The sequence below is a fragment of the Triturus cristatus genome, chromosome 9, assembly GCF_964204655.1.
Source record: "Triturus cristatus chromosome 9, aTriCri1.1, whole genome shotgun sequence".
Taxonomy (NCBI): Eukaryota; Metazoa; Chordata; class Amphibia; order Caudata; family Salamandridae; genus Triturus; species Triturus cristatus.
In genome coordinates, this window is record NC_140592.1 from 1,161,590,661 (window position 1) to 1,161,603,073 (window position 12,413).

Sequence of the window (12,413 nt, forward strand, 5' to 3'; positions counted from 1 at the left end):
CATAGGGTACAAATAAGCACATAAAGGACTACTGGAGCTAGCTATCATACACTGCGCCAACCAAAGTAAAACATTTAGTAAGTAAATAATGAGATCGTTGTTGTAGTCTTTGAATACTAGGCCAGTGTGAACCTGGACAAAACTTACTTGGATACCCTGTTGCCTATTACACTCAAAGAAGTTAGTCTGAGAAGGTGACAGTCCAAGGTGGCGAACCAAGCTGTCCTTTAGGGTACTGACACAGTCTGGAAGGAAACCACCTGTTTGTACTGAAAACATAAAGACATCAGCCACCTGAAAAGTAGAAAAAGAAAAAGTAGCTCCGCTCAAAAAAGGTAATTTGGTTCTTGTAATGCTAATAACCTGACAAAGTTAGGACAAGTGCAAAAACAACAATTGATGGACAAAATGCACAACAATGTCATACATTCACCCCAGTACAGAGATCTGGCCCTAAATCCATCGTGTTTTTTGCTCACCATGCCGTTCCAGTTTGAACCCAGCCATATGCAAATCAGTCTTGACCCTGTGCCTCATGGGAACAGGCCAGCCCGAACTGCCAAGCCAGGTCCTCCCTGGACTGGAAACAAGCATCCTAGGACCGGTTTCGGGGTTTCCTCCCTCATCAGCCAGGATAGCTTGACTCCAGAGACATGGAGAACACAGGACCCACGTCTGGGCATACCCGTCCCACTCGGGGTGACAAATGCAAAAAGAACAATTGATGGACAGAATGCAGAACAATGTCATACATTCCCCCCAGTACAGAGATCTGGGCCTAAAATATGAAATCCATCATTTTACATTGAAAAAGATCATTTATAAATGGGGAAAATTCATGACAGTTGCCAGTCTCCCCAGCGGGGGATTTCTCAGCAAATTCAACCCAACATCAGACTGTATAATGCCCCATGACATTGAAACGAACCTCAAAGCTACCTGTGTCTGTGGTCCTTTTAACGTGGCAAACACTACATAATTCTACCATCAAGAAAAGACTGAACAAGTACGCCATTTGTGGAAGGGTAGCCTGGAGAAAACACATTCTGTCCAAAAAAAAACATTGCTGATCAACTTAGGTTTGGAAAACCACACTTAAATGAACCACTAAACTTCTGGAACAATTTCCTCTGGACTGATGTGCCAAAGTGGAGTCAATTGCAGTAATGCACAACAAAATGTTTGGTGAAAACTAATTTACAGCCACAGAACCTAGACTCCTCACAATGATTAAGTTATCCTTCAATTCCTTTCTCTATCAGTGCATTCTAGAGGTAAATGTGAAACCCTCTGTCCCACAACTAAAGCTTTTCTGAAGGTGGATCAAACAACATAAAAATAATCCATCCTAGGACCGGTTTCGGGGTTTCCTCCCTCTTCAGCCAGGATAGCTTGATTCCAGTGGCATGGAGAGCAAGGGACCCACGTCTGGGCATACCCTTCCCACTAGGGGTGACAAATGCAAAAACAACAATTGATGGACAGAATGCAGAACAATGTCATACATTCACCCCAGTACAGAGATCTGGGCCTAAATCCATCGTTTTTTTGCTCATCACCACCCCCTTTTGTACCGCAAAGTTAGGACAAGAACACCAACAGCTGCACTTGTACAATGTTAAAACCACAGCTAATGATTCAAGATTTCTAAAGAAAATTGCATATACATCATATCCATTTTACTTGGACATGCAAATAGATGTATTCTAAATTTAGATTGTGCAACTCATCCAGGAATAAAAACGGACTCCTAGTCCATGATTACATATAGGTGTAACATAACATTAATTGTAGCAACATTAAACTGAGGACGCCATATTGTGCTACTGCCCTAAATGTTATATACTCTACTTGAAACACATTCACAGTTTATTCTACAGCTGAATTAGTTTGGACATTGATATAGTTCATATGTTTTTAAAGCCTACCAGGAACATAAGAAGGAACTAGGAATATAAGAAGGAACTACTGTTGCATCACTATCCAAAATGGTACAGAATTAGGCAGCTTTGCACAATCTTCACTCTAGTTGGGAATGTTTCTTATTTTTGTTAGCATTGAAAACTGTTAATCCCAAATCTTCTTTAAATAGATCTGAACTAAAAAAGTGTGTGTGTGTGTTATAACACACTCAGGCTGCACTGTGGGGACTTGATCACAGGTTCCCACAAGGCAATGTCTTTTAAATTATAAAAAAAATGGCTTCAGGAACATCTGTGTCAATTTTTAAAACTTTTTTTTTAAAAATTGCCTTGTGGGGACCTGTGTTTCATCAAGTGTGTTTATATTTCTGCTCAGCTCTGCCCCCGTGGACAGGAGGTGGTACTGCAGTCTTAAACACACTTTGCATTTAAACACACTGAACTCGTCAGAACACACAGTAGCAGCAGAAAGGATAGACATTTCAATGGAAAGGCTGCATAACACCATCTTCATCCAAATATTTTTCATGCAATTAACCTTTTCTCTATTTATTAAAATACAACTTCATTTACATTACGTATTTAATTTAGAACTTTTACGTCTGAAATATTGTTATTGAGTTTTCAATATGACTTAAGCAATTTTGGTCAGTTTTGAATCACAGAATACTTCACTATTCTATTGCCATTTGATTCTTAACTGCAATTAAAGAATTATGGTGCACTACGCTGCAATACAATATAGATTGGTTTTATCATTTTTGGCAAATAAATAGGTAATCAATACTTATTGTTACATTTGAATTCTTCTATCAGGATTTAAGAGTCTTTATGTTACTTTGCCATTGTAATTTAAAGATTTTTTTGGGTGTAGGTAGTGGTAAAGGTTGGGCAGGGTAATGTTAGGGTTTAGGGGTGGTAAGGGTATTTTTAGGGTTTAAGGGTGGATAGTGGCAAAGGGAGTTAGGGGTAATTTTAGGGTTTGGGTGGGTAGTAGTAAAGGGTGGTAAAGGTAATTATAGGGTTTAGTGGTGGGTATTGGCAAAGGGTGGTAAGAGTAATTATAGTGTTATGGGGCGGGTAGCGGTAAAAGATGGTAAGGGAAATTTTAGGTTTAAAGGGTACATAGTGGTAAAGGGTGGGAAGGGTAATTTTAGGGTTTTGATGGAGGAAGTGGTAAAGGGTGTTTGAGGTTATTTTAGGGGTGGGTGGTAGTAGTAAAGGAAGGTTAAAAGTTAATTCTAAAATGTTGTGTGTGTGTATATATATACACACACACACACGCAAACACACACACACACACACACACACACACACACAGATTTACTTACCTTGAATATACTTACCATTCGAAGTAAAGGCCTCTGCGTGGTAAAGGCATGCATAATAAAGGCTGCATTGTAAAGGCATGTGTGGTAAAGGCATGCATTGTAATGTCATATAACCTGGCTAGAAGCATTTTACCCAGCTTGTCCCCAGCAGCTTGACACCGTGCCAAATTAATTCAGAAGTGATGCACCTTTCCCTTCAGGATGGTATGTCCTCTGGACTTGTTAAGCTCTTAGAGTCAGAAGAGTCTTAGGGCCTCATTACGAATCCACTGAGCACAAGACTCGTGGGGGCTTGGTGATGGCAGTCTTCTGACCTCCCTATCACAACCAGTGAGGTAGGGCCACCCTGGGACCACCACAAGCGCTAGAGATCAGCGATCCTTGGAGGTGGTGCAGCGGTCTTGAGGCTGCAATATGCATGGCGGGACCGCCACAATCCTGCCAAGCATATTACAAGTTTCCTCTCCGCCACGGTTTTCATGGTGGTGAGCCCACCATGAAAAGCATGGTGGAGAGGAAAGAAAGGAGGCCCTATGTTACATCAGGGCCATGGGGTCCGTGCAGGGGGGCACGTCTTGCGCCCCCCTGTGTTCATACGCCCAGTACCTGCACGGCGTGGATTGCAGCATTCCATGCAATGCAGGCACCGATTTTGAGGTCCCCATTACAGTGCTTATTTAATAGGCACACCATGGAAACACCAAAGAATCACCTGCCAGACACGAGAAAATTCCTAAACTGGTGGTTCAACCACAGGCTTAGCGTTGCAGAAGTGGGCGGTCCCGCAACGCCAAACTCATAATAAGGCCCATAGACTGCCCATTAAACTGATTATCCATTTTGATAGTACTAGCATAAACAATTGGCCCAGTAACACTCATTCTTATGTATTGCATACATACATGTGTGAATGCTTGGTGCCATATGTGTACCCACTCAGTACACATTTGTAGTTCTAATTAGTTACAGTGAACTGATCAGTCAGTCCTCCTGCCTCATCAGATGCTAGGGTTGTATTATATTTATATAGAGTTTACTACCCCTGGCGAGGTGTAAAAGAACCCTACAGCGGATGATACACTACTCCGGAACAGAAAATGAGTACTTAGTCTAGTGATCCATTATATGCTTTTAATACAGTTTGTGTTGTAGATTAAATTAACAGTTAGGTGTGACTATAGTAGGAAGTATGTGAGCTCATGTCATTGGTTGGTGGAGTAAATAGATAGAGAAGATTAAATACTGTTAGACTGCAGGGTGTACTTTCAAAAAAGGACAAGATGTGCTCTATGAAATAAGGTGTGAGCAACTTTGCAGAAATAAAATTGAGAATAAAGCAGACAGATGTGCAATGTAGAGTAGGCTATACTCAAAGTGGAGGAAAGCAGAGGAAGGAGAGTAGGCAGAGGCACATTTGATACAAAGGAAGGAGAGAGAGATAAAGCACTCCATATTTTTAAATTAAGGTTAATGTCTCATTCAGACTTTTGGGAACATATGGGCAGATTTATTAACGTTAGTGCAATGCAGGGAAGCAACCATAGTTGCTGCACTGCATTGTGTCAATAGGAAAGACAAAACAGTGCCATATCTACAAAGATTTGGTACTGTTTTTTACTCTCTGGCGCACTTTTGTCTGCTATGCGCCAATGTACACATCCTTGCACCATAGTGTGAGCGTCTGTATGTTCTGTCAAGAATAGGTATTGTACTGGAAAAGCACCCTCCCAATACAAAAACTGTGCTTTAATACTTTCCCCATTTTGGATGTGTGCTGTATAGTGTAGCACACACACTAGGTTTGGAGTGTTTTTCTAAAACCTTACACCTGCTTCGATGAGGCGAACATTTTTGGTGCAAATCCCTGTGTACCAATGTCAGTAGCTAGGAATTTTCATAACAATCCATGAGTGGCTGCATGGGAACACCCATCCAACAGCCATTGAATCCTCTCTTGCCGCAAAGCAGCACAAAGTAACTCACAGGCAACACAACATTTTACGCTAGGTTTGCATCATTTCTATGAAGTTTTATCTGTAGAGATTCAAGAGTTGTTATATTACCTGATATTAGCGCAGCATCAGAGATGAGGAGGCATGACTTAATGCCAATGAGAAGTGAATTTTACTAGATGATTGAACCGCTACAGGTACTAAAGGGATATATTTTAGTGGATGCCTGAGTTTGTTTTTGATTATGCAGTTGGGGGTAGGTTTGCAGACAAGGTTCAGGGCCTTCTCCCTCAGTCTAGGACCATTTGTTAGGTGCAGCTGAGAGTGGTAAGCTACTTGTGGTTTAGTTATGGTTTCATCTATTACACTTCTGGTGGGATGAGGGAATATAAATAGATGCTCACCTTAATGTATATGTGGGGCTATTTTTCCTGTTAGGTTTGCTCCCATATTATTGGAGTATGTATCTTTCCTTTCTTTCAATAAATATATTTGAGAAAAAAACAAACAAAAAAATAAATGTGCCATATTTCCTTAAACCTTAATTAAACAAGGTTTAATTAAACAAGGTTTAATTGCTGCTTTCCTATCAGACATCATCACAAGCCTTCCCTATTCTTCATTCTAGCCTCCCTTCCCGGTGTGAGATGGTTCACCACTTGCAAGTTACGTCATGGCAGTATTCGCTACTTGGCCCACCCCCTTCAACATAAATGTGCCTATTAAATGGTAATTATTCCCACTGAAACTCAGCTTGACATTTATATGGCATGTGCAGACACTGAGTAGCTACAATGTATCGTGCAGGGGAAACAGCTGTTACACCGCAAGCGTTACAACATATGCCATTACCCCACATGCCGTTGCATCGCAAAAGGTGTGTAGCAGGGGGTAGAAGGTATTGGATTTAACTCCAACACCTTCCCTACTGTTGCACACACTGGAGTTGGAATAGTAAATTAAACTATTCCAACTTCCAGCGCACCCCCGACAGCAAGTCGGGGCAAAGATTTGCGTTACAACAGCATGCGGGGTAATGGCATGCGTTGTAATGGCATACAACCATCTCTCAGTTATCTTCTGCACATTGGCGCTGCACACTTTAATTGACATAAAATTTGTGTCAGAGCTTCCGGAGAATTGCTGCAGAAAGCACAAATTCTGATTCAGATTTCACTATACTACATGGCATAAAAAGGATCATTATGCACATAGATTCAAACAGGTCCAGATTTACAAAACTGTCACACAACGCAGTACAACACCCAAAGTTACTGCGCTGCATTGCATGGCATAAGAAGGATAGAGTAGGAAAGCACCAAATCTACTAAGATATGTTACTGTCCTACTCTCTCCCTAGTGTTGGCACACGATCAGTCCTGCCTTCATAGGAACCTCAAGGCAGGACTTCAGCGGGACAGGCACGAGAAGCAAATGCATCCTTGCACATAACAAAAGGATCATTAGCATCGCAAGAGACCTGTGTGCTCTTAATCCTAGAAGTCTGCCACCTTCCCAGACTCGGGAATGGGGCTTGTGCCCAACAACAAACCTTCCTGGGTTTCTGGGAGGCCGCATAAGATGACATTGACTTTAGACCCTGATGGCAACGAGGAAAGGGCTGAGGCGTTCAAACAAAGGCGGTATCTGAACACAAATTTGATCCCCCTGCAGTTTTATAATAGCAACAATTAAGCATAGTGTTCGATTCAAATGAAATGGCTTATTTTACTATGCACTTTCTTATAATTTTAGTTACTGAACTGCAGATTTTTTGTGACTTGTGCAAAGCGAAAGGTTTAATGTCTCATAGAGCCCTCAACAAGGTGAACACTAATATTTACTGCATTGCGTTTTTATAAGCTGCTGATATCTTCCACAATTCGCAATAAAAATTGAGATCATGGAGCGACATGACAGAAGAATACATGGGATGTTGGGGAGTGCGATAGGACAAGGTGAAAACCTGGGAAGTGTATGGAACTGGATGAGTGCACATAGGAAGTATAAAGATTAGAGCAAGTGTTGCAGGGATTCTGCTCATGCACAGAACTATGCGCAGGAAACCAGGACCTCAGTGAATTGCGGTGTACCAAAAACTCACCTCAGTACCCTGAACCCCTATCCGACTAGCATCAGTGTCTCATTCGTTCTCCGTATCATCTCGAAGCTACCAATGATTAGACAACCCAGAACAAGCGACTTAGAGTACTTTCAGGAATGGTGGGAATCAAAAATACCTGTTTGTTATTATTCTCATATCAGTCCACAATAAGAGTAATCAGAGACACAGTAAAGTTTCAAATGTTTATTTTATAAACTACGTGTCCTAAGATGCAGTACTTTGGCTAACATAAGCACACAAATGATTAAGAATAAAACCATCAGCATTGTTACAATATCATAGAAAATGAAGGGCGAAATCATGTTACAAATGATAGTGGAATACAACTACCCTCCCTTCGCTAGTAAGTAAGTATTATAAAACGAATAGAAGGTCTCTAGGTTTGAATGGGGGACCCCATACCGTAAATATTAGCTTAGGTGAATCACATCACAGGATCAGATTTGCACTGTGTCTGGAAAAGGTCTTCTCCAAAGTGTCTATCTCATGCATGCAAACTGCAATATTAAAGGCGCTCGAGTTTCAGATATTTGCAGCTGTGTGCATGTTATGGCTAGAGCGCGGGCCGATCAACATGAATTCAAAAGCATACATTGTTTGTTGGCCCTGACTGTTGCTGCACACAATGTTCAGACCAAGGTTGCGGTGCACGTCTAGGAATGTGAACAACAGACCGTTATGTGAACATCTATCTACAGTGTCGTGTGCAAAAGCAGCAAGATGGCGTATTAATTTCTAAGACGCTTATGCTAACATAGCAATGTGTGGCCCTGTAGTTCTGCCTCCACTACACAAGCAGGGAGTGAAAGGGCTGAATCTGGGAGAGAATTACAAGAATGGATTGGGAAATATGTAAGGGGATTCAGATTGGGAGCTTTGAGTGATTTTTTTAAAGAGAAGAGGCACCTTACATCTAACATTTGCAAACACCCAAGAGGGAGATTGGAGATTTAGGAAGGATATGTATTATCAAACAGAACTGCATATAGAAGGCCTGATTACGAGTGGTCCAGGGAGTTCAGAAATACTGGACCAGAATGATCATTTCTGGCTCGTTTTTTTCTCCCCTGTTCTTAGGCCCGAATAGCAACTAAATGCATGGACCGTAATTATCAATCAATTTTTTACTTGCAGATGAGTCATGATTCTGGGCCAGTTTCCATGCCCATTTTGCTCTGCTTTGAGCAGGAATGAAACATGCATGGAAATGTGGTTTTACTGAGTGCATTTGTGCACCTGGTAAAACTTAGAATCAGTTGGGGTGGTATCTCCCTGCGGATAACACACCACTTGAATTGTAATCGACCCAATAGTGACTTTTTTAGTGAGCGAGAGAGAAAACATCCCAGAGTGAGAATGCCCATAAAGGTATCAAATATCATCAGTTTAAATATATGGAGTCGTCCCCTATGAAACGGATAGAGCTGTGGATTAGGTAAAAATAAATCTTGAGAATGATAAAACTCAGGCTGGATTTGGGAAGGGGTAGGATGACCTAGGAAAGTGGTAATTTAAAATTCATTGCCTTCCCTCTAAGGTTTCCAGCATTCATCATTTTTTGTTGGCTATGTATGTATTTATATGTATGAATGTATATGGTAATTTACAGGGTCGACGACAAGCATAGAGGGCCTGATTTAGATCTCTATATAATGATCTCAATAGCATATAATAGGATCGCAATACGGCGGATGGGATATCCGTCATGTTTGTGACAGAGTATTCCCCTCCGCCAAGATCTAAGTTAGGAGCAAAGTCAACCACTCATAGGAGACACAGCTGGGTTGTGATGCCACTGGAATAAAGCTATCCTGGCTGAAGAGGGGTGAAACCCCGAAACCGGTCCTAGGATTCTTCTTTCCGGTCCAGGGAGGACCTGGCTTGGAAGTTCGGGCTGGACTGTTCCCATGAGGCACAGGGTCAAGACTGATTTGTATATGGCCAGATCTAAATGGAGTGGCATGGTGAGCAAAAGAATTATGGATTTAACCCGGATCTCTGAATGTTTTGATTTGTTCTGCATTCCGTCCATCAATTGTGTGTCTTTTGCTTGAATTAAGTAGGGCATACAAGTTTACAGCATGCTCTTTAGTGAAAAACGAACTTTTTCAGAACTGCATCTCGTCAAATCTTTAAACTTTTATTATTAGAAAATAATATGCGTACTTCAGAGGGAAATGTTCAAGGAAAGGAAGGGAGGTGTTCACACGTATACAATACTATATGATGTTTTTCTGTCTTGTGACAAACTTTAGCACTCTTTCTGCACATGTAAAATGCTTTGATTTTGCAAGCCGCTGCTATCAAAATGTACATTTTACAATAAATATTTTAAAGTTGTAAAATGTTATAGATCTGATGATGGGCGATGACAGCAGCAATTTGAATTTAATAAACTCATATCAGACCAGTTGCAAGGGTACTATACTTAATGATTAAGCAAAAATAAGTGAATTCATTTGCAATTCTATATGTCTTTAAAAAGTCCAATAAAACTAAGCATTCAAAGCTGGAAATATAGATGGTGATGGGTGATATATTAATTTTGTTAGGAAAAGTTAAGTTAATCGTTTTGAACCACAACACTTTGGGGCTCATTTATGAGAAAGTGACGCGTGGCAGCAATTCACCTTGCTACACTGCACTGAGTGACAGTGAAAGGATCGGAATGGCCATATTTAATCCAATATGGTGCATTCTTGTCCTTTCCCGTGTATTGACGCCCTTTTGGCAGTCTAACACCAACGCAGGCACCCTTGCACTATGGAGCGGGACACCTGACTTCCCAGCCAGGGACCCGCTCTCTCCCTCAGCAGCTCTGATGTTGAGCCACCGCCGCCGACCCAAGTCTCCTCTGCTGGTGGGTATTCGAGGCCACTGCCTTCCTCACTGCTAGTGCCTGTTTTGTGTGCAAGACCGGTCCGTGTCCTGATATTGTGCCGTTATTGTACTGGTATTTGTGCTTTTCATTTTTGTAATTGTCTATTTGTACATTCCATTTTTGTAATTGTCCTGGTACTGTGCCTTCATTTTAGATTTTGTTATTGCTGCCATTATTGTGCCTTCAACTTTTTGTGACTCTCTCCCTGCTTGCTCCAATACCGGTTGCGTGCCCAGTTTTCCCGTCTGCCGCTGCTGCCCCTCTGGCCCCTCCCCACTGCCAGTTTTCCAGCTCCCGCCTCCCAGCTGCGCTTCCCTCCCCCCCTCCCCTATTTAGTAGAGATATTTCCCCTTGTCATGTCTCCCCTGGAAAGGCATAATGTTTTGGTGCATTCCCAGGTTTACCAGTTTTGATGCATTAAAACCCACGGGCGTTGCAAGGGAATATCCATGCATCGCCTTCCCAGGGCAGAGTAATGCAATTCGCAATTTGCGTTGCTTTACTCCAGATTTTTTGAACCACTCAGCCATGCAAAATGGCTTTGCATGGCTTCAAACATCTGACTTAGAGGTTTGTGTCGTGCATGTACCATATTGTGTGGTGCAAACGCAATGCAAGCCTCTCATAAATGTGCCCCATTTGGTTTTAACAGTGCCTTCTGTGCCAGGCAAAGCATTTTGCAGATCTGAGGAAGTCTCTTTATCTCCTTTGGTGACTATCCTTATGTTCTGCAAGTTCCTATCACATCCTTGTTTCTGTAATAGTCACTACTGGTGCTGCACACATTTTATTGTGTGCAGCACCCCGTATTTGAGATGCTCCTGCCAAAATAAAAGAGTTTCCTGTATATTGTCTGGATTTTCCTGAAAATTATAGGTCTGTGCTTCATTGAAGACAAAAATAATGCAACGCAGGAAAGCTTCCTTTTGCTGATGTTTTCTATTCAACCACTGCAGATAGACACATAGGCAGAGATCATCTTCTCTGGGGGTTATATGTATGTGGAAGTGGCAGGGTGGGGGTGTTACCTGTCATGGCATAATGCCTCACTCTGCCACTTCTTAAACGCAAGGCAGCACCATAATTACAAGGATATGGTGCAGCCTTGCGTTTTCCCCTGCGCTTGCACTAAACTTAGCATTGTAGCACCAAAGCAGGCACCCTTACACCATAGTGCAAGGGTGTCTGCATGCAGGGGAGGATTGTTTGTGTGTAGGAAGGTGTCCCTTCCTGCACATAAACAATCCTAAAATGCCATTTTGTCAGTTTTATGTGTGCTGCTTCATGCAGTTTAGTGAGGGCTGCAATTTATATACATACATTGCTAAGTTAGCATAACCGCGTTAGATGTTAGAAGGCCATCTTGCCAATTTTGCTGCTTTTGCACACGACACTGCAGTTACATGTTATTATTTGAAAATGCTTGCTCGCCATTTCTTCACATGAGAACTGTCTGTTGTTCACATCCCTAGCCGTGAGCTGCGACCTTGGTCTGAACATTGTGTAAAGAAACAGTCTGGGTCGCTAGACAATGCATGTTTTTGAGTTCAGGTTGATCGGCCCACTATTTAGCCATAACACGCACACAGCTGCAAATACCTGAGAGTCGAGTGCTTTTAATATTGCAGGCTGCATGCATAACACACACATTCTGAAGAAGAGCTTTCACAGGAGCAGCGCACACCTGATCCTGTGATGTGATTCAACTAAACTAATCTTTACGGTATGGGGTTCCCCATTCAAGCCTAGAGACCTTTTATTAATATAATAATATTAGTTTACTAGCGAAAGGAAGGTGGCTGTATTCCACTGTCATTTGTAATATGATTTCTCCTTTCATTTTTTATGGTATTGTAACAATGCTGATGGCTTTGATTTTAATCATTTGTTTGCTTATGATAGCCAAAGGACTGCATCTTAGGACACGAGGTTTATAAAATAAACTCTTTAAACTTTACAGTGTCTCTGTTTACTCTTGTTGTGGACTGATATGAGAATAATAACGAATAGGTATTTCTGATTCCCACCATTCCTGAGAATACCCTAAGTCGCTTGTTCTGGGTTGTCTATACATTGGGACCGCCGAGATAAATACGGATAACGAATGGGACACTGATGCTGGTCGGATAGGGGTTCTGAGGTGAGTTTTTGGTACACCACAATTCACTGAGGTCCTGGTTTCTAGCGCATAGTTCTGTGCAT

At 41.7% G+C, this 12,413-nt stretch overlaps 1 protein-coding gene across 7 annotated transcripts in view; it reads right to left on the reverse strand.

Moving 5' to 3' along the window:
* Positions 1-12,413, reverse strand: part of EXD1 (exonuclease 3'-5' domain containing 1) — a 972,955-nt gene that overhangs the window by 182,666 nt on the left and 777,876 nt on the right. For 5 of the 7 annotated variants that reach the window (XM_085627141.1, XM_085627144.1, XM_085627142.1 and 2 more), the window contains one exon: positions 148-294. The exons of the other annotated variants lie outside the window; for them this stretch is intronic. In XM_085627141.1, the coding sequence (XP_085483267.1) occupies positions 148-294 (147 nt within the window). The remainder of the gene's footprint in view (positions 1-147; positions 295-12,413) is intronic. 7 annotated transcript variants of the gene reach the window in all.